This window comes from Loxodonta africana, chromosome 12 (assembly GCF_030014295.1).
Source record: "Loxodonta africana isolate mLoxAfr1 chromosome 12, mLoxAfr1.hap2, whole genome shotgun sequence".
NCBI lineage: Eukaryota > Metazoa > Chordata > Mammalia > Proboscidea > Elephantidae > Loxodonta > Loxodonta africana.
Window position 1 is genome coordinate 58517544 of NC_087353.1, and position 26934 is coordinate 58544477.

At 60.1% G+C, this 26934-nt stretch overlaps 2 protein-coding genes across 20 annotated transcripts in view; one reads left to right on the top strand and one right to left on the bottom strand.

Moving 5' to 3' along the window:
* The window catches only part of CORO7 (coronin 7), a 123013-nt gene that overhangs the window by 36219 nt on the left and 59860 nt on the right, over positions 1–26934 (bottom strand). For 14 of the 19 annotated variants that reach the window (XR_010323614.1, XR_010323615.1, XR_010323622.1 and 11 more), the window contains 18 exons: positions 9511–9565; positions 8982–9039; positions 8748–8893; positions 8574–8666; positions 8307–8438; positions 7646–7772; positions 6576–6751; positions 5999–6107; positions 5804–5890; positions 5584–5726; positions 5406–5510; positions 5253–5338; positions 4332–4473; positions 4132–4221; positions 2936–3052; positions 2555–2690; positions 2073–2164; positions 1505–1591 (listed from right to left, as the gene is read on the bottom strand). Coding sequence is in view for 8 of the 19 variants with exons in the window: in XM_064295496.1 (XP_064151566.1) it covers positions 1505–1591; positions 2073–2164; positions 2555–2690; positions 2936–3052; positions 4132–4221; positions 4332–4473; positions 5253–5338; positions 5406–5510; positions 5584–5726; positions 5804–5890; positions 5999–6107; positions 6576–6751; positions 7646–7772; positions 8307–8438; positions 8574–8666; positions 8748–8893; positions 8982–9039; positions 9511–9565 (1981 nt within the window). In the remaining 11 variants the exon portion in view is untranslated. The other 5 variants (XR_010323623.1, XM_064295500.1, XM_064295502.1 and 2 more) reach the window with 5 other exon arrangements.
* On the top strand, positions 14418–25584 carry VASN (vasorin). Its single transcript, XM_010597351.3, has 2 exons — positions 14418–14542; positions 22967–25584. The coding sequence occupies exon 2, from the start codon at positions 22977–22979 to the stop codon at positions 24999–25001; it is 2025 nt and encodes a 674-aa protein (XP_010595653.2). The 5' UTR covers positions 14418–14542; positions 22967–22976; the 3' UTR covers positions 25002–25584.

Sequence of the window (26934 nt, forward strand, 5' to 3'; positions counted from 1 at the left end):
CTACGGAAGCAGACTGCCACATCTTTCTCCCGAGTATCCACTATGGGTTCAAACTGGTGACGTTCTGGTTAGCAGCTGAGCGCTTAACCACTGCACCACTAGGGCTTCTTTAAATGTCTTTTTACAAATCTGTCTCCTGCTGATTGTTTCTCTGGAGAACCCTGGGTGGAATGAATGAATGAACTCCCCAGCAGCATGCAGCTGAAAGGCCTTAGGGGCAAGGTGCAAGGTGAAGTGTGGGACTGGGCAGCCCAGGGCCAAACTTCCCTGACAATACTCCCCTCATCCCCTTCTCAGCCAGCACAGAGTAAGCAGCACAGAGGTGGTCAGCTTAGAAAACTTTAATTGCTGAGAACATATGCCTTGTGCAGGCCCATCCTTGTGGGGCTCATACCCCTTTAACTGGGCCATCAGCTCTGGGGTGCCCACTTCTCCTGGCTTCAAGCCTGGAGAGCAGGAGCAGTTGGTCCCAGGCCCCTGAGGCTGGTGCTGCACCAAATGGCCTGGTGAAGGGCCGGCCCCTGAGGCTCTTGACCAGAACTGGGGCAGCAGGCAAGACAGGTCGGCCTGTAGGAGCTGAAGGTGTTGAACAAAGCCAACCCAGGCTGCGACTAGCCCACATCAGCATGGGAGGCGGGGCCCAGGGCCTGCTCAGGGACATGCTTATTGACCCCCATGTCCCCCTTGGCTCCACATGCTAGCAGGCAGCTGAGGAGAAGCAGCTGGTCCCAGAGAAAGCAGAGGTGTGGACAATCCCCACAAGTGGCTGGGGAGCTAAGAGGCCATGGAAAGGCCAAAGGCCCGAAGGAAGCCAGGCTTCTGGGGATGAGGTGTGCTGGGGCCATAGAGGCACCTTCCAGTCTGAGGATGAGACATGAGGTCTGCACAGGCCTCAGGTGGTCTAGGACGAGCAGCGGCAGGTGAGGCCAGACCAGAGGTGAATGGTGCGTAGGCTAGTCCTAGGGGGATAAACAAAGACGTGGGAGGGAAGTGGAACACACTGCAAGGGCGGGGGAGCATGGTGATGCTGGAGGAGCTGAAGCACTCCGCAGGCGTGCGGAGGGAGAGTGGTGATGCTGGAGGAGATGGAGCACCCTACAGGGGTGGGGTGGGGAGGAGGATGATGATGCTGGAGGTGGAGAACCTTGCAGGGGTGGGGAGGAAGGGTGGTGATGCTGGAGGAGGTGGAGCATCCTATAGGGATGGGGAAGAGGGTGGTGATGTTGGAGGAGGTGGAGCACCCTGCAGGGGTGGGGAGGGAGGCAGGGGTGGGGAGGGAGGGTGGTGATATTGGAGGAGGTGAAGCACCCCACAAGGGTGGGGAGGACGATGATGATGTTGGAGGAAGTGGAGCACCCTGCAGGAGTGGGGAGGGAGGATGGTGATGCTGGAGGAGACGAAGGACCCTGCAGGGGTGGTGAGGAAGGTGGTGATGCTGGAGGAGGTGGGGCACCCTGCAGGGGTGGGGAGGCACAGTGGTGCTGGGGCCCATCCGTCTACTCACCCACTCGTCCTCACCCACACCCTCAAAGGAGTCCTGGGGGAGCGGGTCCTCCCAGTTCCCTAGCTTCGCCACCATGGCGTTCAGCAGCTGAGAGTGTAGACAAGAGAAATGTTAGAAAGGGAACAGACCTCTGACCCCAAGAATGTCAGACCCCACAGTTTACGTGCAACAACGTCATGAAGTTAGAACGCTAACAAAGCTGGTGGGTTTTCATGGAAAAGGGCACAGAGACAAAGATGGGGGGTCACAGACACAGAGACACAGGCACGAAGCGCCAGAAACACAGGTGCAGGGAGGCTGTCTCCATTCATTGCCTGCAAACTCTCAGATGTGCACCAGGGTCCCCAATGCACTTGGGTTCAAACTTCTGGCTTGCTCAGTTAAGGCTGGACAAGGCAGGACACTCACAGCCCTTACCTGGCCTCAGGGCCCCGTGCTGTGTGGGCAGCAGCAGGTCAGCACTCAGGGCTCTGGGAGGTGTCTAGACCAAACTTTGCGGGGTGAGGGGGGCGCGGGTAGAGAACTGGATACTGCCCACTCCCTACTGGTGGCCCTCTCCCACACCTACCTCTTCCTTCTTTTGCTGATCTGACTTCTCTTCTAGGTAGAGTGCTGAGGAGGGGGCCCGCCGGGCAGGGGCCTCACGGGGAGCCTGGCTCACTGGGGCAGGGTAAGGGCAGGCATCAGAGAGCACCCTGGATAGGGGGTACTTGCCTAAACCTTAGGAGCCAGCTGTAGGGGATTTCATGGCAGAGACCCAAGAGGTAGCACTGGCAGTGACTGGACCCATCGTTCACAAGGCCTGCACTGGGCATCAGGATGTATGTGTGTAGCAGGTGGGGACTTGTGACAGAAACAAAGACCATGGGCCCTGCCCTCCAGGGACTCAAACACTAAGTCTGGAACACCCACCAACTCCCACCATCCTTGGGAGTCCAGAAGTTTCTGTGTGCCAGCAGAGACAGAGATTGGACTTGGGCCTTCTGCCCTTTCCTCCATCCCCACCAACTCCCCTGCTTCTTTCCACCCAGACCTGGTCCCTCATCCCACCTGGGGTCATGCCGGGAGGCTGCAGGCAGAGGAGCCGGGGCTGTCCATTAGCACCTCCCAGCCAGGCCTCAGCACTGAGCACCGGCTCCCAGCTCATGGCTGTGTCTGGGAACACGTCATCCTGGAAAAACTCTTTCTGCAGGAAGGAAGGAAGGGGTCGTCCTGAGGTACTGCCCAGGGGTACTGCCCAGGGACTGGGGTGCGTGGTGATGCCTGGGACCCTCCCTACAGTCTAGGGGTTCCAGAATCTCAGCTGAATGAGGAGGCAGGTGTCCCCAAAGAGCAATGAGTGGAGAAGTCTGGGGATGGGGCCAGGCCCAAAGCCCCAACAGGTGCTGAGGAGGGAGGCTGAGTATCGGAGCCCTTGGTCCCCAAACTTACCCTGACTCGGGGCAGCCGAAAGGCTACAGGCTCCAGGGAGGTCTGGCGGAGCCTCAGGCATCGGGCAAACTCCACTTCCCGCACGTTACACTCTGTCTTGGGCAGGAGGATGAAGCCCTAAGGAAACCAGGGAAGTCAGAGCCAGAGCTGCATCTGGGGCTTCTGGCTGGGCACACAGGGACCCCAGAGGACCAGTCTTCTTCTCCTAGGACCACCAGGACCACACCTGTCCCTAGTTAGCGGTGTGCTGGTAACTGTGAAACCACGGGTCTCTGGAGGAAAAAAGCCTTGATTTGTAGCCTTTGTCTATTTCCGTGGTGTAAATATTCCCACCATGGCTAATTTCAAGCTAACATGTAGCAATGGAAAGAGATCTGCAGTACACAATCGTGTGGTGTATCCACCACATAGATATAACCCAGTGCCATTGAGTCGATTCCGACTCATATCGACCCTATAGGACAGAGTAGAACTGCCCCATAGAGTTTCCAAGGATTCGAACTGCTGACCCTTTGGTGAGCAGCCGTAGCACTTAACCGCTATACCATCAGGGTTTCCAATAGATATGATAGATGCAAATAACTTCAAGAGCACAGATAATACTAAAACCTGGTACAATTATCAGGAAGTGTCCAGTTTTGAGTATTCACTACCTTTGCTTTTAACATAATGTATTCAATTTTAAGCTTATATAGGGAGACCCTGAGCAATGCAAATGTCAATATGCTCAACTGCTAAGTGACTAGTAGGAGGTTAAGTCTGCCTAGAGGTGCCTCCGAAGACAGGCCTGGCAACCTACTCCCAAAAAATCAGCTGTTGAAAACTCTAGAGAACACAGTTCTACTCTGATACACATGGAGTTGCCATGAGTCAGATTCGACTCAATGGCAAATGGTTCAGTTTATATAATTTTTTAATAATGATAGAGTTTAACAACCAGCCTGCAAAGTTCCTGGAAATGTCACCAGCTGTTGGGGACTGGCTCCAGCCCACCCCCAGCCCTAACCTTAGCAGGGTCCTTCTAGTTCCAGGCAGGCCGAGGTTAATGACCCACTGACCTCACAGATGCCTGTACTTCCCACATGGCCACCAGAGGGCGTGAGAGCCCTGAGTCCCATCCAGGAATCCTATCGTGAGGATCCATCTTTGGTGGCTAGACTAGGCCCCCAGGGTTGGGGGCTGGGTGAGGGGCTCACCTTGTGGAGGTCTGGCGATGTGAAGCTGTTACACTCCAGGAAGAAAGGGGCCTCAGGGAGCAGCTCATACAGGAACACCCGGGTGTCGCCCTGGAGGGGGAGGTAAGAGTGGGGTGGCCAGTTAAACCTCACCGACCCCCCCACCTTCCTCCCACCTCCTCTCACCTGCCCACCACCCCACCTGGCTCACCCCAGCCCACCTTGCCCGTGAGGAGCACTAGGCCCGTGTCTGGGTCATAGCTGGGCAACAGTGTTGAGGGGGCCACATCCAGGCCTAGCACGGCCAAGGGGCCCCCAGCCAGGGCCTCAGAGGCATACAGCAACAGCTGGCGCTCACTGCGCCTGCAAGGGGGGCAGGAGCAAGTCCTTAGAGCGGGAGGGGCCTGGGACAGGGCAAAGACTCCAAGGGCCCTATTGTTGTCTGGAGGAAGCCTGAGGGCCAGTGGATGCTGGGAGAGGCCCCCGCCCACCCTCTGCCTAGTCTGGCCCTCAGAAATCCCTTCCTGGCCAGCTGCCCTGCCTCTGGCCCCTCCTCCTGGCTGCTGCCCCCTGCCCCTCCTCAGCACTGGTCTCGGTCCCATGGCTGCTGTGGCATCCGCAGTCTAGTCTTCAAGGCCTCGCCTGGCCTTCCAGGACTTCCCTCCCCACTTTCTGCCTTTTGCTCTCTGCTCCAGCCAGGTTGGCTCAGCATCCTGGTCCTTGAATGGCCTCTTCTGAGGTCTCTGGTGACCACCCCTTCGTGACCCAGGTCAGATGACATCTCTTTCAGAAGGCCCTCTTTGATCCCTCCTCAGATGAGCCAAATGCCTCTCAGGTCACTCCAGTCTTCCTGGTTCTGTATTCCCTGCACATCACCTGGCTCCCTGCCAGGCTGGGCTCTCAACCCTCTGGGTCCCCAGATGACTCCCCCCCTCACCTCCCTCCCACCCATCCATCATCTATCCACCCAACCACCCATCCTCCATCTATCCATCTTCCATCCATTCATTCATCCACCCACCCACTCATCATCCATCCATCCATCCACCCATCCAAATAAAGGAGGTGCGTGTGTTTGGAGAAGGGGGACACAGGTGGTTGCCAAAACCAGGAAACAGGAATGGTGGTCCCTTAGCCCTCACCTGTCAAAGCCAGATACCAGCAGACAGTGGCCATCACATACCCAGACAATGCGGGCTCCACGGGCCCCCTCAGGCCCTGGACCTTCCTGTTGGGGTACAGCATGTGAGGCCCAAGTTGGGTCTCGGGGCTGCCCCCAGTCCTCACTTGCTCACCTGCAGGGGCTCAGGGTGACTCCGGGGCTCATAGACCCGGACATGCCCATCCTTGCAGACAGTGGCCAGCTGCTGCCCATCTGGACTCCAGGCAAGGCCAAAGATCTGGGGGTGGGTGGGGCCATGAGAGGTGGCTTCTTGCCTTGTGGCTAGGCCCCCCACCTCGAGGCTGCCCTACCTGGTCCCGGTGGCCCCGTAGCCTCAGCCGCTCAGCTCCAGCCTTTAGGTCCCAGATGCAAACAGTGAGGTCGTAGGAAGAAGAGGCCAGGACATCAACCGCCAGTGGGTGGAAGCGCAGGGAGTATATTTTCTCCGTGTGGCCTGGGAGTAGGCAAGGGGTGACACTGAGCCCCTTGGGAGCCTCTGCCTGCACCCCGCCCTCCCTGGTCCCACCTGACCTGTGAGTATGGCCTCGGGCGTGGTGAGCACTTCTTCCAGGCCCTCTGCAGGCACCCGCCACAGTCGAATCCTGGCATCCTCCCCAGCTGCAGAGGCCAGTGGCTCAGCATTGCTGTGGTCGAAACCCCTAGCTGTCCCCTGTCCCTATTCAGGGCCCAGGACCCTCCCACATGGCCTGATGCCCACCTTCTTACCTACAGCGAGGCGATGCAGGTCAAAGGGGTCCCAGGCAAGGTCGGTCACGGCTGCCCCATTCTGCAGCGTGGGCAGCGCAGTGTCAGGCAGGCGGCCAGGCTTCCGCAGCTGTGGGAGGTGCCCCCCCATGGCCTGTCAGTACCAGGCAGGAGCACCCATTCCCCTGGGCCTGCAGCGGAAGCAGCATGTCTGGGCTCCCCTGCAGCCGACGTCCCCACCACTGAGTTGCCCAAGCTCTCTGCCTCAGCTACCTCATGCTCTGAGCCCCAGGTGCCAACTGGGAGGCCCTGGAAATGGGGACAGGGCAGCATGGAATGGTGAGAAGAGCTCAGGCATGGAACACTGAGGGCCTGGGTCTGACTCCCAGCTCTACCACTTACACAGCTATGTGACCTTGGGCAAGTCACTAAGCTTTTCTGTGCCTCAACACCTTCATCTGTAAAACAGGGATCAGTGTGGCACCCACTGCATGGGGAGGCTGAGCGGGTACCTGGCACATGATGGGCACTTGGCAAAAATGAGCCAGTGTGAGTCTCAATGCCCTGGGTGACTTGGCTGCCACCTGCAGGCCCTCACCTCGAGCACAGCCACCTGCCCACTACTGCTGAGCAGGGGCACCGCCACACGCAGCCGGTTGGCACAAAAGCCGTCACTCTCGCCAGGTGTGGTGAGGTTGAGCCCCTTGAGGTTGGTGATGTGGCTGTCTCGGTGCAAGATGGTGCCATAGGCGTGGCGGAACTTGGAGCTAGGACCTGGTGGGCGGCAGGGACATGGCCATGCATGAGGATGCCCGTGCCCACCTGCCTGCCTGCTCCTGTAGGAAGAGCCCAGGCTGAGTCCTGCTGCTCTCACTGTGTGGAGATGCCCCGGTGTATACCTGGCCTGCCCTCTGCTGACCATCTGAACACAGTGCACACAGGAGTAGGACCCACTGGGGTAGACCCTTGCCCCTCTGTGGCCCCATGGTATCTTGGTGGAACCTCAGAGTTCCACGGGACACAGCTTAGAAACCACTCGGTTAGACCATCTTGCTTTGTAGGTAAGACCTACCATCCTCACTTTATCCTCTTCAGGAACGATTCCTCACTCTACTTGTCAGGCAGGGTTGGGGAAGACAGGGGTGGGAGAGGGGGGTGTGGGAGGCAAGGGTACAAGAGGTGGGGGTGGATGCAGGGGCAGGGGAGGTGGGGGTGGGAGTGGGGAAGGCGAAGGTGGAGGAGCCAAGGGTAGGGGAGCTAGGGGTAGGGTAGGCAGAGGTGGGGGAGACGGCTAGGGGAGGTGAGGGTAGGGGAGGCGGAGGTGGGGGAGGCAGGGGTGGAAAAGGCAGGGGAGGGGGACATGGGGTTGGGGAGGAGGGGGTGGTAGAGAAGAGGGTAGGGGAGGCAGGTTGGGGGAGCTGGAGGTGGAGGAGGCAGGGGTGGAGGAGGTAGGGGTGTGAGAGGCGGAGATGGGGGAGGCGGGGGAGCAAGGGAGGCAGGGGTAGGGGAAGTGAGGAGGACAGGATGGGGAAGTGGGGGTAGGGGAGGCAGAGGTGGGGGAGTTAAAGGTGGGGGAGGTGGGGGTGGGTCTGGGTACAGAGAAAGGGGAGGACTGTTTGGGTGTGGGTAGAGGAGGGTCTCATGGAAGCATCTGTCCAGTGCACTTACCCAGCAGGCTCTGCAGTGACCTCTGGCTGAAGCTGGTGCCGATGCCGCTGGTGCTGGAGCTTGAGGGCCCCAGGCTGGAGGGTGTGGAGGGTGAGGTCAGTGAGCTGGGTGGTGAGGTGAAGCCATCCTGGGAAGCAGCACAGGGTCAGCGAGGCATCTAGGCATCTGGGGTAGCCACTCTGGGCCTTGCCCAGACTGTGGGCCCCTCGGCCAGGCATGACCCGCTGTAGGGCATGGAACAGGGGAAGGAAGGGAGCTGGGGGCACAACCTAGATGCTGATAGGAGGCAGCGGTGCGAAAACACAGGCAGTGGGCTGAGCTAAGACCGGGGGGCTGCAAGGGGCAGCTGCTGGCTCCAGCTCTGTGGGAGGCCAGCCAAGATCTTCCAAATTTCAAGAGAAGCCAGAAATCCAGATTTTTATTCAAAAACTCCTGCTTTGTAAATGTTTGCTCCATTAAATAACACTAGTTTAAGTCCTTTCCTTAACGACGTGTATTCTCTGTGTATCGGATGTGACAACCACAAAGTTAAAGGCCATTGGGTGGGCATTGGCCTGGGCACCCTCAGGGGTGTCAGTGGTGGGGAGGACCCCTCTAACATCCAGACCAGGGTCCCCATGCTCCTGGGGGAGTGACATGGCAGGGTTGGCCCGGCACTTACACTGGGGTCTGTGTCTTCTATCAGGGTCTCCGTGGGCTGGGCGGGTACAGGGGGCTGCTCCGTGGGGGGCAACAGGGTAGACATAAAGCTGGTGTGGGGTCGGTGGGCTGGGTTGAGGCTGACCCTCTGCACCTGTGGGAAGAGGATGGCCATCAGGTGTCATGGTCAGCTTAGGGGCCAGGGCACTGGGGGGCATGGGACACCCTGTCTGTTAGGAAGCCTTTGAAGGCAGCTGCCTGTGGGAGTGGTGAGCAGGCTGGGTCCTACCTGCTGGTTGCTCCCAGCCCACCAGGCCTGGGGCTCAGAGGCAGGCACACAGCCTGTGGTGTCTGGGAACAGGTCCTCATGGAACTCCACAGTCTGGTCGACAGAAGACAGGCAAGTGGTCAATGAGGCCCCAGGCCCCCCAGGCCTCCCAACCCCCGCTCAGGCCCCCCTCACCTTGCGGGGTACATGGTAGCTGATGGGTACGATGGCCGTGTCGCTCAGCTGCAGGACACGGAGCACCTCGCAGTTGAGGACGGCCAGTGCCCGCCGGGGCACAAGCGCTGCTCCTCGCAGGGTGTTCTCCAGGATGCACTGGTTTACTGGGGCGGGGGGAGGGGCACCACAGGAGGGCAGTTGGCGGCAGGAGAGAAGAGAGAGGGAGGGGGCAGGAAGAGGGCAGGGGCTTACCTGGGCTCAGTGCCGGCTGCAGTGTGGTCACTTCGTAGCAGAACAGCTGACTCTCACCCTGGAACAAGCTTGTCCTGAGTTCTACCCATGGACCACACCCAGTGGCCTGGAATGCGCCCAGGTCAAGCACGAGCTCTGCACGCTGCCCTCAAGGACCCAAGCCCAGAAACACGGCAGACTTTACTGAGCCCTCACTATGCGCCGTCATAGGTGAGTCCTTTATAGATTTGACCTCGCTGTCCCAGAACTATACGTTTAGCATTTATTAAGTACTCACTGTGTACTATGCCCAGCTCTATTCTCTGCCTTGTCTTCATGAAGCTAAGGGATTTCTGGTCAACCCAACCACAGGGATGAAAATGATGCAGACACTCAACCCCCTGCCTGCAGGAGGTAGGCACCTCTCCACCCCTCTTCTCTGAGGTGGTCAGCCTCTCTACTCCCCAATTCCCGGCTGTCTGGCTGGCTGGAAGGCTGGGGCTGGACTCCGGGCCCTGGGGTAGGGTGGGGGCTCCAGCTTTTCACTCACCTTTCCTGCCAGGACGAGGAGCCCAGAGTCTGGGTCCAGCAGGGGCATCAGGGACCTGGGAGAGACAGGCTGGTCAGCAGATGGATGTTGAAGGTGCCTGTGAGGCAGGGGCCTCAGGAGGCCCTAGAGCCTACAACCCCAGATCCGGGCTCAAGGCAGGTGCCATGGTGAGCAGAAGCCATGTAGCTCCCAGAGCAGCACCCAGCCTGGTCCCTCAGGGCCCTCACCTCCTCCCCTGAGCCCCAACATGCCAAATACATCCCCCTCCCAGCCCTTCTTTCCCAGCCCCCTTCTGGGCCTCCTGACTGTGCTGGGCCCTGGGCACAGGGTCTTCAGTCCCCCTGAGGCTCCTCTCCTCCAGGAAGATCCCACATACATTCTGTCCCTGGGGTCACCTCAGCCTACCCAGACAGGGGAGGTGCATGCTAGAACCTGGGATGTCCCCCTCCGCCGCCGAGGGCTGCCTGTCGTTGGGGGGACCTGGGACCACGCATTCACCCACTGAGGTCTGGAACATCTGCTCAGCCAGCCCCTCAGGACTTGCTGACATGTTAGGGGCTCAGGTCCCCCCACTCCCCAACTTTGAACCTGAGCCCACCTGAGTCCAGTGCCCCAGGAGGGAGGGCTTCTTCAGTTGTGGTGCTTCCCCACCTGGCCCAGTCTGCAGGGGACAGGATTCTCCTGCCCCTTCTCTGTCCCCAGATGGGGGTCTTGGCGAGAGTGGGTGGCTGCTGGGGATGTGAGGGGATGGGACAGGCTGAAGCTCCCAGAGCCCCTGCTAGTCTCAGCCCAGGCCAACTGCCTGGCGTGATCCCTTGGCAGCCCCTGGCCCATGAGCACGGCCCCCTGGTCCATGAGGGCCCTCCCACAGGTGCCTTTTCGTGATTGTTTTTTGCTCCTGGTCTTGGTTTCACATCCCTGGAAACCCACAGGCCTGGACCCACTCCCCACCCCTCTACCCTGACATACTTTCTCAGAAAGAACCCTGTCCCTGCTATGGTTCCAGCGGTCAGAGGTCACCCAGCTGTGGCAGCTGTCTCTCTCCACCCAGGCAACAAAGGGCCAACCCCTCCCCCCAAACCCCCTCCCGGGCCACCTGCCCACAGCCTGCCCACTGCCCCCAACCCCACCAGGAGCTGGGTGGGGACCCCATGTCTACACAACTTCCTGGAGTGCCCTGGGCAAGCCACCTGTGAGTTACACAGGCCTGTAATTACCTCAGGCCTGCAGGATAAGCTGGGCTGACACTGCCCTCCCTGACCTGGTCTACCCACTGCCCACTGTGGGGGCAGGGGACAAAGTAGGTGTATGACCTGGGGTGACCCCACACCAAGGCTGGCTGCTGCCCTTCAGCAGCCTCAATGGGGCTTTCACTCATTCATTCATTCATGTGTGATCATTCATTCCCTTGACAAGCTGGTCTGGGCCAGGCCCTTCACTTGGCCAGCAGGTGTGACCAGAGATGAGTGAAAGACAGCCAACCCTGTCCTCCAGCAGCTCACAGCTAGTATAATGGGCAGACAAGGACCGCACAAATCCACAGATAAACATGCCCACCACATGAAGGAAAAGAATGGTCTGCAGGGCATACAGAAATGGGCCCTGACCGTGGCTGGGTCATGGCGGAGAAGGGGGGCCTCCCTATGATCCAAAGGTTAAGCAGGACTCAACCACATCAAGGGAAGAAAGTCCCAGGCAGAGCGAGTGGCATGTGCAAAGGCCTTGTGGCAGGTGGGTGCACGGCTCCTTGGAGGAAAGGGAGAAGACAACATGGCTGGCCGACCTGGACAGTGAGGGTGGGGGGCTGAGGCTCAGGATGGGATGGGCAGGGGCCAGGCCACACAGGGCCTGGTGCATTGGGAGAGGGGTTCTGCGTCCACAGTATGAACAAAAAGCTGATGATGCATTTTTAAGTGGAAAAGGATAGGACTGGATTGGCACTGAGCAGAGACCAATCTGGCTACTATGTGGAAATGGTTGGGCAGGGGGTGGGAGGAGTGGGAGCAAGAGCCAACATGAGGCTTAGGGCAGAGGTTGAGAAGTAAGTGGGCTGAGGGGGCTCCTGTCACCCCTCCTGACCTTGGTGAGACCTGGGAGCAGGCCTCTGTGTCCCATCTTGACACCAAGGGCTCATCTGTGCTCTAAACCAGCATCTGGAAGGGAGTGACCTGGGCTCCCCTGCCCCCACCAGCCCATTGACTCAGGCCCTGGGTGCCAGTCCACTGACTCAGGTGTTGGGTGCGTGGGGGCAGGAAGTCACGGAGGATAGTGCCGGCTCCTCCAACAGGTCAGGCCAGTCTTCCTGGCCCTGGTCAGAGTTATCTGGGCAGCTCTGCCAGGCAGGAGCATCCTGCTCACCATGGCACAGGCCAGTAAATCAGGTCACAGCACCCAGCCCCAAGGGCTGGCCAGCAGCTGCCACAGGCCTGACCCCTAGGCCTCATAAAGAGAGCCAGTTGGGCCTGGATTCAGAATGTAGGGTGGGAGGTGCTGTGTACCACACAGGCAGCACACCTGCTACCACGGCACAGGGAGAGGGTAGCATCTGGGCCTGCCACCAAGGAGGGCTCTGATCCAGGGGTCTAGCCCCAGACCAAAATCACAGAAGATCCAAAGCTCAGATATGCCCCCACCCCTTGGGCCACATCCTAGAAGATGCAAGACATTGGTGGTACCAAGAGGATCATGTGGGGGATAGGGGCTTTATTGTTGTTAATTGGTGTCATTTCCAACTTAATGGCAACTGCATGTGTGCAGAATAGAACTACTCCATAGGGTTTTCAAGGCTGTGAACTTTTGGAAGCAGATTGCCAGGCCTTTTTTCTGAAGTGCCTCTGGGTCGGTTTGAACCACCAATCTTTCATCTAGTAGCTGATGACTTAACCCTTTGTACCACCCAAGGAATCCGAGTGGAGGGAGTTAGCCCTGATAATTCCCACCAGCTCTCCCAATGCTTCTGCAAACAGTGTGCTTGCTATGAAAAGCCGCTTCAAGAATCCTCCCTGGCCCCACCTCCAGCCCATGCCTCTCCCTCAGGCCCACCAACCTAGACATCCCAGCATTGCCACTGGTCCAAGGCGGTCCAGGTCCCTTGGGTCTGTCCCTGCCACCCAGGCAAGCCCTGCCCCACACTCCCTCCCTCAAGGAGGTTCCAAGTAACCAGGTTCTAAGGTGGGCAGTATCTGGAAACCACACAGCAAAGGCTGGAGAAACTGGGCAGGGGGTCTCTTGGGAGGCTGCCCTTGAACCTCTCAGTGGGTGGGAGCATGGTGTGAGAAAATTCAGGACGCAGGATGAGGGCATGGGGTGCGAGCTGGGCTCCAGAGAAGGCCCCTTTATTAGCGACAACTGGCCATGGGGGTGGGAGGCTGCCAAGGCCCAGTCAGGAATGCCTGTTCCTTGGGGAAATTTGGTCTGGTGGTCCTCAGAGGCCCCCATATCTGTGCACCCTTTCGAAAGTCTCAGGGGACACATGGCCCAAGAACAGAGGCATAGAGATGATGTGACCAAAAGCCAACAGCAACTCAGCCCCAGCCAAGTGTTCCTGCTCAAAACAATCTGGGAACCCACATTTTAAAGTGAAACCGCCTAATTTTTAAATGTCGGCAACTGCTTCAAAAAAATTTAAAACTCCCACGTAGGCCAAATGAAACACCTCAGGAGCAGCTGGCTTGCCAGCCCTGCCCTACATCCACTGGTACTGAGACATAGATGGATTGCAGGCCTGTGGGCTGTGGACTCCCACCTGTCCTGGAAGGGGCCCTGAAAGGGGGGAGGACCCTGACCAAGCTAAGGAGCTAAGAGGGAAAGTCTAGAAGGTGACTGTCCATCTGAAGAGTGGCTGGCACCCTGACCAGCCCCTGACAACAACTGGACACAGAGGCCAATCTGCCTTCCGCAAGAGAATCCTCCAGAGATGACCTAATCCCAGCTGGTGTGGTCCAGCCTCCAGGTCCCCCCAGATTAGAGATGGTCCTGCCTGGGCTGCAAGTCAGGAGCTGGGGTTGGCCCTCAGAGGCATGACTCTGGACACAAGCATGAAGAGGGAAGAGGGCAGGACATTTTCCTGGAAGACTCCAAAGCAGGAGATTTTTCTAGACTGGTCCAGCCCCAGCATTTGCTCCTCCTGCCCAGCCAAGGGCCACTATCAGCTGCAGCCCAGGCCCCACCCATTGAGGGTAAGGCCCCAAACCCCCTACCTCTCGCCCCAGCCCCACTGGCATGTGCTGGACTTGAAGCTGCCAGTAACTTGGGCAGGCGGTGGGTCACTTCCCCTTTCTGAGTCTCAGTCCCTTTATGGGAAACACAGGGACAGGAGGCTCAAGGCCTTATATTCTGCACTAGAGGGCTCTCAGTGGGGCTTTGTGTGGCCTACATAGGTTTTTTGTTTTTCCTTAATTGGAATTAGTTACCAACAATAACACATTGAGAGATTTCCGTTAAAAATCCAGATTTCCAGTTCCTTTGGAGAAATTCTCGGCTCTAGCAGCCCAGGCGTGTTCTCAGGTATGGCGGCTGGTCATGGGCCCCCATCCTCTGTAGCGCTTCACAGTGCCTGGGGTCCCTTCTGGAGTTTGTGTGGGTTCCTTACTGCAGCTGTGGTTATGACTCTATCTTGCTCAATATCTTCTTGCAAAAAACAGGGATTTGCCCAAGGTCACGCAACAAACCACTGGCAAGCCAGGCTGGGTACCAGGGACTCCTGATTCCCTGGTGAGCGTTTAAATCCCGAGGCCAGCCACGTCCCTCCCTGTCTGCCAGCCCACCTGATCCGAAGGTGGCCGGGGCGAGGACCTGGCCGGCCGCGGACAAATGACCGCTACTGCGCCGGGGGAAGCAGGCCTCGTTGGCCCCGCCCCATCCCCAGGAGCGGCCCCGCCCCCGGCTCTTAAGGCGCAGCCCGCCTCCCCAAACCGACTTCGAGCCCGAGCCCGGGGCGGGGAGACGCGGACTGGGCTGCCTCGGGAACCCGGGATCCACAACAGATCCGGCCCTGCCCGCACCGCCCGGCTCCCTCCGCCACCGCCCCACGGTGAGTGTTTGGGGGGTCGGGGCTGCGTGCCGGGGGCACCCCGTGCACCCGTGCGTACCCCTGCACACACGGGTGGGCCACACAACCCCCGAACGCACGACCACCTGGGCCGGACGGGCGCACCCCCAGGACCCCCTCCCCAGCCCTGGGCGCCGACAGCCCGGCCCTGCACTGCCTGTTGCGGCTGGGGCGCAAGCGCGCGCGCGGGAGAGTGGACACAGCTCACCGGCCGGCGCGGCTGCGAGCAGACAAAATAAACACCCCCTCTCGCGCTTCCTCCGCCCACGGCTGGGCCCTCCGGCATGACCAGTTTTATGAATCAAACCCCTATGAGGGGTGGCCAAGCCAGAGTCTTGGGTTCCTTTTCCCTCCTGCGGTCGGGCAGGCTGGTTCTGGGCTTGGGGCCTCCATGCCCCCAGTACACAGTCCGCGGGGGCCTGAAAGTCCTCACTCAGCCAGAGTGGGGGCCACAGGGAGGTCACGCTGGGGGCTGCAGCAGCCCTGTTAGGTGCAGACCTGAGGTGGGGGAAGTGGCTGGCAGGTATCTGATGCCCACCCCCAGGCTGGGGACAGACCTTGGCTGGCTGGGCCCTGAGTGCTCCAGGTATTAGAGTGCCTCTGTCAGGGAAGGAAGGGGCTTTGCTGGGGGCTACAAAACCAATGGACCAGAGCCAGCCTAGTTCCTTGTGTCCCTGGGCTGGCTGCCCTGAGGCCTGCTGAGGTCCCCACCATCAGTGGCAAGCCAGCTGATTTGTGCCAAACATTCTGCCTCACCCCTGCTCATTAATGATTACCACACTACCAAACTAGGGTGGCTGGCTGCTTCTCCTCCTGGGGCCCTGCAGGGTAGGGAAAAGGAAGAGACCCTGAGGGTCTAGGTAGATCCCTGCTTACCTTTGCACTGTGGCCTGGATGCAGAGGCCTCTCTCAAGGCCTAGAATCTCCGGGGTAGGGGAACTGACTAAATCTCAGCAGTCCCTTCCCACTAGGGCTGTCTGGGTTTGGGATGACTTGGGGTGTGGGAGTGCTGGGCTGGTGCGCTCTGAGCAGGCCCATTAGAGCCAGAGGAGCAAGCGGCTGTGGTCCAGTGTGAGCTGGCTGTTGGCAAGGCCCCAGGGAGCTGGGGTGGGCGGCAGGGGGATGGGAGCATAGTCCCTCGGTTCACTGTCTTCTCTCTGGGGGACTCGCCCCTGGAGCTTCTGTAAACAGAGTGTCACTGGCAGGAAGAGGGCTCTGGTAATAAGCAGCCCAGCTGGATTCCCTCCAGACCAGTATCTGCCTCTCCAGGGCCCAGGGAAGGAGGATGAGCGTGCACGTGCCCAGCTGGGGGCCTGTCCCCACTTCCCCTGGCCTGGGATCTGCAGCTCCAGAGGGTCAGGGTGGACAGGCCGACGGGGACAGGTGGGGGGCCAGTGTCCCAGGACCTTTGCCCGAGGCACTGCTCTCTCTAGACTCTGGACACGGGGAAAGGGCACTCAGTACCTGGAGTCCCTCAGACATTGCCCAGAACCTCAGTCTCCCCAGGGAGATGCCCTGGGCAGGAGACCAGTCCCCAGGTTCTGGCTGCCTTCATTGACACCCTACCTACAGCACCAGGGGAATTGGGACAAGTCCCAGATAAAGAGTTAAGTCCTTCTGGGGGCTTAGAAGTGGACGCCACCCCACCCCTAGCCAGTCACTGAGCACAGGCAAGTGGGCCCCAGCTGCCTGAGGGGGCAGCACCCATCCGCAGGGCCACCAGTGTGCCCCCCTTGGTGACCAGAGACCTGTTGAGCCTCTGCTCACAGAGGCATCCTCCATCCTTGACCAATGGCAGGCCCTGAGCACAAAGGAGGAGAGGTGAGGCCACCTAACTAGGTTGGCGACCCCTCCTGGAGCCCCCCAGCTCTCCTTTGAGTCCCCTCCCTGGACTGGGGAGCCCGAGGCTCAGTGCTGCCAAGAAAACCACCTCCCTTCACTGCTCTGGAATTTGCGTGAGTTCTTGGAGCAGGGGGGAGGGTGTGTGTGTGTGTGTGTGTGTTTGGTGTGGGTGTGTGTGTGTGTGTTTGGTGTGGGTGTGTCTGAGCGCGGGTGACTGGAACAGGCCTGTGTTTGGGGGCGGGGGTGCTCGGGAAGTCCGTGTGCACGGGGAGGGGCCAGGGCCACAGCCTCCTTTCCTTCTATTGGTTTCCACGTTCCAGAGACAGCCGGCTTGCTTTCCCCAAAGCCAGCTGCGCTGACCGGCTGTCTGTCCAGGCCCACAGGCCTCCTCCGCTTTTTCTCATTCCTGCCTCTCTGGGTGTAAGGCTGGAGGCAGCTCCCTCAGTCTACCTCAGTTTGGGGAGGCGGCGCAGGCAAGGGGCCAGTTCTCCTCCAAGGTTGGGGCAGCCCCCCCAGACGGCTCCTGGAAATGAAGTAAGCCTCTGACATTCCTAGGAGGCTGCCGGAGAAATTTAATTAAGGGAGAGGAGGAAGCTGGCTCCCATGGGGAAGGCCGTGACAGGAGCCTGGAGGGGCAGCAGTGGGAGCCCAAAGTGAGGTGTGGCACTGGGGGCTCAGTGACCAAGCCCTCTGCTCTGCCTCCCCCCAAATCAAGTCCGCTGCCCAGATTGCAGGAAGGGCCACATCTGCCACAGGGTGCCCAGGAGCCCTAAGGGGTTGGCAGGGACTCTGGACATTGTCAGACCAAGAAGGACAAGATGCCCTCTGGGGCCATTTCCTTCTCTGACCCCTTCTAGGCCACAGCTGGCTTAGGGCTGGTGTCCTCCCTTGGTGGCTAAGTCCTTCCTCTGGCAAGTTCAAGGTTAACTGCAGGGTTAGGGCCCTAAAAGGTGGGGGCGGAAGATGCTGACACCCAGCTCCATGGCATCATACCAGCACGTGCCGACATCACCTGGACTGGCCCATTTCTAGCTGGGCCGCAGCCACCCATGGCCCCTGGGGGCAGCAGGTGTCCTCTTGCAAACAGGCAGTGCCTCTCCTTATACTGAGATGACACGTCCTGCCGCCCAAGGGCTAGTATGAGCCTGAAATTGGCCTTAGTCACTAATCTCCCTGCCCTGGGCTGACAGGTCTGGCAACTGCCAAGTCACCCTCAGTGCTACTGAAGCACTGGCTTAGGGCTGGCCAGCCTCCTGCCACAGAGGAGTGGGTGGAAGGGGTGCTGCCAGCCAGCCAACACCTGTGTCTGGGATCTAGCGTTGGATCATGCCCTCTGCAGCCCTTTGGTACTGTGTGCCAAGCCCTGGCTGGACAGAAGGTTCACTGGAGGCCTTCTCAGGACATAACTCTGTCTGGGCCTTATCTCTGACAAAAAAACCAAATCAGTTGTTGAGTTTATCCCAACTCACAGCGATCCCATGTAAGTAGGACTGTGCTCCATGGGGTTTTCAATGGCTGGTTTTTTGGAAGTAGATTGCCAGGCTTTTCTTCCAAGGTGCCTCTGGGTAACTTGAACCTTCAGCCTTTTGTTTAGTAGTCAAGCGCTTAACTGTTTGTGCCACCCAGGAACTGGGCCTCATCCCCAGACACTCTTATTGCTTTGGTCTGGAGTGGGACCCAGGGCAGTAAGGGTGATTGTGATGTGCAGCTGGGTTGACAAGCCTCTAGAGTTACAGGTGGGAGACGGAAGATCTGGGTGGGAAGTGAGCTTGGATAAGGTCTCAGGGAGAGAGCGTTATCTGTAGAAGGAATAGAGCTGGCCTGGGGGCAGGGATGTGGATGGTGGAAGATGAGAGATTGAGACCAGAAGGACCCCAGTGTCATCACTAGCCAGGGCTATGGGACCTCTTGTGCAGGGCCCAAGGGAGAGAGAGCAAGGAACGAGCTCAGACAAACCTGAGCCTAGTCCACTCGCCTCTTTAGTGAAAGCCTAGGACAGAGTCCCCAGTCTCTTGCCCTGGGGGGCCAAGGTGGCCTTGCCCCAGGGATGGGGAGATGGGCAGACCCACTCCAGGGCCTGAATCTCCTTGGACACGTCAGCGAAACCGGAGCCAGCTGTCCTGGCTGCCGGCAGTCGTCCCGCCTGCCTTGGTGGGGGGGTTGGCAGACTCCAGGGCTGGGCTCCTGCCAGGCCTGGCCTGGCTGGTGGGGCCGCGCCTGGGCGAGCCAGCCCTGGAGCTAGAGGGCCCAAAGTATTGGGTCAGACCCGCAGTGTAGTCCCTGCTCTCACTTGCAGCAAGCCCAGGAGCAGTGCTGTACTGGCCTCTGTCTGTCTGTCCTAGTCTGTATGCATGTGGCTGTGATGCACCAGCCCTGAAGTCACCCAACCCTCTGAGCCCACCCCAGGGCATGTGTGAGGGGATGCCCATGGGTATGTCCTGTACTTGGGATGGTGGGTGGGGGCACTCTGGGTCCCCTCAGAGCTGAGATGACAAATGTCCTCAGTCTTTCTTACTCATTCAGGCCCTCCCTTGCACCCCCACTGGCCCTGAGGTCATATGCTGAAAGAGGGGCTGGCCAAGGTCAGCTCATCCCCTACATCCCCACTTCCCATAATGGAGGCTTTGACCCTGGGGCACGGGCCTCCTGCCTGTGCGGAAACTGGCACGGCAGGTGGCCTTGTGACTGGGTGGATGGCAGCCCCTCTGGCCAGTGTTACCAGGTAGAAGGTGCCCTGGGTATAAACTGATCAGGTGCCAGGATCAGCCTCCCCATTTTGGGAACTGAGGTTCGGCGACGTTAAGTCCTCGCCAAGGTCACGTGGCCAGGCAGCTGTGGGAACACAGGGAGCTGAGCCCCCAAACCCCATCCCAGCTACTATCCCGAGGTTAATGGCACAGCCAGCCACAGGGCCCAGGCCTCTGCCACCTCCTCTTCCCACCACCCTAAGCTGGTAGGCACATGGGGGCCTCCGAGGTCAAGTCCAGCAGCAGGAGGGGACCCTAGCCCCTCACTGTTGTCCTCCCTTCTTCCCCACTGCCCCCTGTCACTCCCCAGGGCTGCCCCTAGGAGAACAGTCTCCATACCCTTTGCAGAGGGAAAGCTGCTCCCTCCCACCTTGGGTCAGCAGATCTGATACCAAAGCCCAGGCCCTGCTCCACCAGAGCCAGCGCCAGAGCCGCTGTAATCCCAGGTCAGCACAGGCAGCTGTGACAAGCCTCTCCCCCACCCCACACACACCACAGGCATGCACAGAGACCAGCAGTATTCTCTCCCAGAACTTGCTAAAAGAACAACTTGTTAAAAACCACCAGAAATACAAAGGACAGCACTCCTGCTCAGAACTCCAGAAGTACAGAGGATGGGGCAGTGTAAGCCCATTGGATAGTGGGGAAACTGAGGCTAGGAGTTAGAAAGGGAACCACCCCAGGGAACTACAAAGGCCCAAGCTCAAACCCCCGCCTACTGGCACCTGTCTGTCCTCCCATGTCAGTCCCAGGTCTCTCTGGGCTGCCTGTGGGGGCTCTCCATTTTCCAAGGCCCCAGCACTGCCTGCCAGCCTCCCCGTGGTGGGCACAGGTGGAGAGGGGGTACAGGCAAAGGGGCTCACTCCTGCATCTGAGGGGGACCAGGTTAGCTGCTGCCTAGGGCCCCTGTAACTCTTGGTTATAGCCTAATCCCCCCCCTCCCCCTGCCTCTGGTGGCACAATCCTTAGCTTGTTATCTGTCAGCCAGGTACCTCCCTGTGACAGGTCCCCAGTGTCGTTTCATCCATCCTTCCCTCCACCTTTAATATTGCTGATGAAAGGAACCACAGCTGCCCCCTCTGGGTAGAGTGGGGAGCGTCCCCAGGGCCTGCCCCCAAGGGCTAGCTGCTGGCAGAGAGCTAGGTGGTCTATTTGTCCTTGCCCAGCAGCCATAGGTGTCCACTCTTAGAGTCAAAGAAACTAAGGCCTCGAGAGTGAAGCCACTGCCCGAGGCCTCTTAGCGTGGCTGCCTCTGAGGCAGGCCTGCCTGACTTGAGCTGAGCTCTTAACCATGACCTTATATGAGGCCCAAGGGGGAGCTGAAGCCGCGGGGGTGGCCAGCCCTGGCCACACGCAGGGTCCCCTCCCACCCCAAAGCCTGCCTGCTCCCTCCCTGACCTCGGCCTGGCCCAGCCAGGAGGGCTGACTCGAGGAGGCAGCCGCACCCCCCATGTGGCCGTAGGGTGGGGCAGGGGTCCTCGCAGCCAACATCTGGAGGCCAGGCCACGCTGCTGTCTTCTGAGTCAGGGAGGGAGGGAGCGATCACATGCTGGGGTGGCGATGGCCAGGGGCGTGGCCCACAGGGGCTGAGGTCACCAGACATGGGGAGCCCCCAGGGATAGGCAGGCCCAGGCCACACCAGGCCGCGGGATTCTGACACTTGCTCCATCAGTTGTTACTTGCCGTTGAGTTGATTCTGACTCACAGTGACCCCGTGTGACAGAGTAGAACTGCCCCACAAAATTTTCTTAGCTGTAATCTTTACAGGAACAGATTGCCAGGTCTTTCTCCTCAGAGCTACTGGTGGGTTCGAACTGCTAACCTTTTAGTTAGCAGCTGAGTGCTTAACGTCGTGCTACCAGGGCTCCTTTGCTTCATCAGAGGCTCCCCAAAGATGAGCTGTGGGCCTCTGGGACCAGTGGGAGCAAACACAGCCAAGGTGTCTGGCCCAGGGAGCTGGGGAGTACAGTGGAGATGGACGCTGGGAGCAGGGACCCTGGCCTGGGGTCTGTGCTGAGCTGGCCTCTGAGCACCAGCAGAGGCTGATGCTACAGCTAGCCAGGGCCTGGATGGGCCTAAGCTGGGTCATGACGCCACTTCTCTTGACCTAGGACTGGCCCAGGACTGTGGTAGCCTCACCAGGGACTGTCTTATCTGTGGAGTAACCCCCTGGCTCTTTGTCCTCCCACTCCAGAAGCATGTGTGCCTGGGGAGGGGCTGAATATGCCCCTCCCCCAGTCAGTGGGACAGAGCCTAGCTGGGTGGGGGCAGTGTTACCTGCTGTCAGGCGGCCAGTGTGGGGGAGGGGACATTCTCTACTTCAGCACAAAAGGTCCTTGTGTAAGTACAGGAGCTTGGGGGAGGAGATGCCGCCTGCTGGGCAGCAGCCTCCCTGGCCAGGCTGGCGCCCACAGGGAGCCCACAGGGTGAGGCCACAGCTGGGCATGGTCCCATCCCCCATTCACCCCAGGAGCCTGAGGGATAGGGGGCTCCTGCTGCAGCCCAGTCCCTTCTCTGTGGCTGGGGCCCCTGTGGGTGGGGGAGGCCTGCCTGGGCTGGGTCTGCAAATACTGCTGCATCTGAAGGGCCGGGTGCACCTGGAAGTGGTTAGGCCAGGGCTCTGGCTCAGGTTTCCTGGCCTGGGAGCTGCACCTATGGCCCCTCCAGAAGCCATGCTCTCTCCAGCCACCCTGGGCTATAAGAACAGCTTCTCCCTGGACTGGCTGTTGGGGGGCTACATGGGGCGACTGGAAAACACTGGGTGCAGCTGAGCACGTGGGAGGGACTGTGTGAGGGGAGGGCTGCTGCTCCCATGCCTCAGTGCCCACCATGGAGTGGACCCCAAAAACGTTCAAGGGATGAACAGGTCCAGAGGCTTCTCCAGGCCTGGCCCTGACCACTGGGACTGTCAGCGTCCCTGACCTGAGCTCTGGGTCAGCCCAGGGGGGCTGGGACCTCTAGTTCCACCACCAGCACCTCAGAGACAAGTAGGGTCTGCAGACAAGGGTTTCCTGCTCCCACTCCAACCCATGACAGGGAAGTTCCCGCCCGTGGTTCTGAGCCTCCCCCAGGAACGTTCTAGCCAAATCCTGATGGCTGCAGCACTGTCCACGACAGGTCTAACTCCACAAGTGGAAAAACACAGATCCCATAGTTTCCATGTGAAATCTCGGGCTACGGTCTCCTCACTTGGCAGAGGGGGGCAGTGGCGGCAGGCAGGCCGGCCAGCTTCTCTGCTTACGCACTCAGGCTGCCTGCCTACCCACTTGTCCGCCTGCCACTGCACGGAGGGGCGGCCTCCTCCGGCCCCCAGGATGCTCACTCCTCCCTGGCCACCTCGACAGAGCTCTTTGGGGCTGGGGAGGCACAGATACTGGTATTCTTGGGTCACGTGTTCTTGCTGGGCCACAGCCAGGTGGGACCAGCCAGGATAATTAAGGAGAAAGAAGGACATTATCTGTGGTCACTGGGTCTTAGTGGGTGCCAGGACCTGTGCTAACCTTTGCACACATCCCCACCAGACACTCTGATGGCCGCAGGAAGCAGTAGCTAACGCCATAAAGGGTTATGTTACTGCTTAAAGTCACATAGTGAGAGGGAGTGAAGGGACAAGAAATGGGCTGGGGCACTGGGGACCCATCTCCTAACCACCATTTGATTCTGGATTTGGGGGTGGTGGGGGAGTGGTGATGTGGCTGGTGATCCCCTTCTGGGTAGATCAGGGGATGGGTGCCTTTTCCAGTCTCATGGGGGCTGGCCTGGCTGCCCTCTGGGCCCTGGACTCAGCCTTCCCTGTCTGTCTCCTCTCTGCTCCCAGGGACCAGAAAATGTACCCCAGGACCCCCCGACCCTTGCTGCTGCTACCCCTGCTGCTGCTCCTGGTGCTGGGGCCCAGGGTGTGGAGCTGCCCACCCGGCTGCCAGTGCAGCCAGCCACGGACCGTCTTCTGTGCCGCCCGCAAAGGCCCCACAGTGCCCAGCAACCTGCCACCTGACACGGCCGGCCTGTACATCTTTGAGAATGGCATCACCACACTTGATGCAGACAGCTTTGCCAGCCTGCCCAACCTGCAGCTGCTGGACTTGTCACAGAACCGGATTGCCAGCCTGCCTGGTGGGGTATTCCAGCCTCTTGCCAACCTGAGCAATCTGGACCTCAGTGCCAACCAGCTCCGCGAGATCACCAATGAGACCTTCCGTGGCCTTCGGTGCCTCGAGCGCCTCTACCTGGGCAAGAATCGCATCCACCACATCGAACCAGGGGCCTTTGATGCGCTGGACCACCTCCTGGAGCTCAAGCTGCAGGACAACGAACTGTGGGCGCTGCCTCCACTGCACCTGCCACGCCTGCTGTTGCTCGACCTCAGCCACAACAGCCTGCCAGAGCTGGAGCCTGGTGCCCTGGACACTGCCAACCTGGAGGCGCTGCGGTTGGCTGGCCTGGGGCTGCAGCAGCTGGACGAGGGGCTCCTGGGCCCCTTGAGCAACCTGCACGACCTGGATGTGTCTGACAACCAGCTGGAGCAAGTGCCACCCGCCATCCGTGTCCTGCGGGGCCTGACACGCCTGCGGCTGGCTGGCAACCCCCGCATCGCCCAGCTGCGGCCCGAGGACCTGGCCGGCCTGGCAGCCCTGCAGGAGCTGGACCTCAGCAACCTGAGCCTCCAGGCCCTGCCCCCCGACCTCCCCAGCCTCTTTCCCCGCCTGCGGCTCCTGGCTGCCGCCCGCAACCCCTTCAACTGCGTGTGCCCCCTGAGCTGGTTCAGCCAGTGGGTGCGTGAGAGCCGAGTCATGCTGGCCAGCCCTGAGGAGACGCGCTGTCACTTCCCACCCAAGAATGCCGGCCAGCTCCTCCTGCAGCTCGACTACGCCGACTTTGGCTGCCCGGTCACCACCACCACCACCACAGCGCCCACCACCAGGCCCACCATAGGGGAGCCAACACCATCCCCATCCAGTGCAGCACCCACCTGGCTCAGTCGCACGGAGCTGGTCACCCAGGCACCCAGCCAGGTGCCCACCCCCCTGCCCACCATGCGGCCTGCCCCCCATCCCCAGGACTGCCCCGCGTCCACCTGCTTCAACGGCGGTACCTGCCACCTGGGGGCACGGAGCCACCTGGAGTGCCTATGCCCTGAGGGCTTCACAGGCCTATACTGCGAGAACTGGGTGAGTCTGGGGACACAGCCTAGCCCTGCACCGGCCACCCCGATGCCACCGCCACAGCCCCTGCCCCTTGGCGTGGAGCCTGTGAGCCCCACTTCCCTGCGGGTGGGGCTCCAGCGCTACCTACACAGCACAGTGCAGCTCAGGAGCCTCCGCCTCACCTACCGCAACCTCTCAGGCCTGGACAAGCGGCCAGTCACGCTGCGGCTGCCCGCCTGGCTCGCTGAGTACACAGTTACCCAGCTGCAGCCCAATGCCACCTACTCCATCTGCGTGAGGGCCCTGGGGGCCGGGCGGGGGTCTGAGGAGGAGGAGGCCTGTGGGGAGGCCCGCACGCCCCCAGCCATCCGCTCCAACCACGCGCCTGTCACCCAGGCCCGTGAGGGCAACCTGCCTCTGCTCATCGCGCCCACCCTGGCCGCCGTGCTCCTGGCCGTGCTGGCCGCAGTGGGAATAGCCTACTGCATGCGGCGGGGGCGGGCAGTGGCGGCTCAGGGCAAGGGGCAAGTGCGGCCGGGGGCTGGGCCCCTGGAGCTGGAGGGGGTGAAGGCCCCCCTGGAGCCAAGCCCCAAGGTGACCGAAGGTGGTGGAGAGACCCCAGCTGGCGGGCCCGAGTGTGAGGTGCCACTCATGGGCTACCTGGGGCCCAGCCTCCAGGGGCCCCTTCCCCCTAAGCCCTACGTCTAAACCTGGAAGTGATGGGACCTGCCAGCGCCTCCCTGCTGCCAGACCACCCAGAAGTCCTCAGTTCCACAGACAGGACCAGCCCTGGCACCATTCTAAACCTCAGTTTTCTCATCTATGAGACCGTGATGACCTCTACGGTCCCCTCTGAGCCTGAGCACCCTGTCCCAAGGATGGCCTGTCCCATCCTCTACATGTGCAATCCCCCGGGGCCACGCTGGGCATGAGCTGGGCCTCCCTGTGTGCTGGTAACACAGGTCGGGGCCGCAAGGCCTCCCCAACCCCGGAGACTCTGGGGGCCAGTGAAGGAGGCCCCCAGAGAGAGCAGAGGGAGAGCAGGGTTGGGACAGGCCCTCGTGGGCCCAGCCTCGGCTCCAGGAGCGAAGGAACAAAAGAAACTGGAAAGAAAGACACTTTAGGAATATGTTTTGCTTTTGTTGTTTTGTTTTTTTAAATATATTTATAAGAGATCCTTTCCCATTTACTCTGGGAAAGTGTTTTTCAAACTCAGAGACAAGGACTTGGGTTTTTCTAAGACAAATGACTACATGAAGGCCTTTTATAAATAAAGAATAAAATGGAACAAGAGTGTTTCTTGGGCATAGCCCCATGGTGCCTGAGCTGGGTGGCAGGAGGGCTGGGACCCACCCAGGTCTGGAAGGTGGTGGAGAGGGAAGCAGGGGGCTGGGATCCATCTCACCAGTGGGCACCAGGTCCTGGACAGCAACCCCTGGGCTTGGGAAGGCTGCTGCTGAGAGGCACATCCAGCAGGACGCCCTTCCAGGCTTCCTGCCCTGGCTCTGTGCATCCCAGTGAGGCCCAGCCCAAGCAGGTACAGGGGATGGGAACAGGGCAGCCTCCAACTGGGGGAGAGGATGGTTAGGGAAGCCATACCTTACCCAGCTGTCCTCTATAGCAGGAGCCAGGGCTGGACCTGCTCTGGGGGTGTGAGTGTGTGAGGTTGGGGAGCTTCTGGCAGATGGGGGTGCTAAGGGGGTCCCGCAGGGCAGTTCGTACCCTCCTCAGAGGCAGATCTGACGAGCGGTTCATGACCACCTTCCTCCTTCGAGAAGGTGCCTCAAGCTGTCTTCTTCCAGGGCCCACTTGGGTGGTCCTGGGAACAGATGGCTTCTAGAACCTTCCTGCAGGGCCCCAGGCAATATACACAGCCTCAGCTACTCCATGCAGTCCCACTGCCCCTCCAAGTGGGCTCAGGCTGGGAGATCCTGCTCCCTGCCTCCTATCCCCAGCTGCAGAGTGGAGGTCGGGTTCAGGGGAGGGGCCGAGCCCGGGACTGGTGGGGCCAGGCAGCTCGGGGACAGGATCAAAGGTCTCGTTGCAGATGGTGCCAGCCTGGTGGCCCTGTGCTGACCCTTCACCCCCCACACTGAGATGTGCCCAGGCTTTCCAGAAACCCTAGAAGTGGGAGTGTTTTCCAGGAAGGCCACAGGCTGAGGTGGGGGCAGAGCCAAGCCAGGGATGGGGTGCCAGAGCTTGGGGACAGTGACAGACATACAATGCCTTCTCTTATTATCTCAGACCGGGGGAGGGCTCAAGAAGGGGGCCCTGGGGCCTCAAAGAGGCCCAGCAAAGGCTGGCGTGAGCATCCTGGAGGCCCCAGGCCCTTCCAGGGGTCACACCCTGGCCCCAGCCTCAGCCTGGCTGGGAGTGATGGCCTGGCCCAGCATGGGGCACAGGCTCTGTGGGTGCAGGTATTGATGTCAGCAAGAGCCTGCCGGGCCACTCCAGCTCTGGATTCAATTAGCAGCTCTGAGGGCTCTGGCCCTTGGCCAAGGAGGCGGGTGTGGGTCATGGTGGGCAGTAGGTGGTGACAGAGGGCCTGGGTGGGACCCCTTCCTCCTGAGGCGGCAGTGGCAGTCCAGGTGGATTTCCCGGAGGCCTGGGTCCTATTAGGGGAGCAGCTCAGCGGGCTGCC

What these genes read in the sequence shown, in the direction of transcription:
- VASN (XM_010597351.3), top strand. Translation starts at nt 22,977, where the DNA reads ATGTACCCCAGGACCCCCCGACCCTTGCTGCTGCTACCCCTGCTGCTG.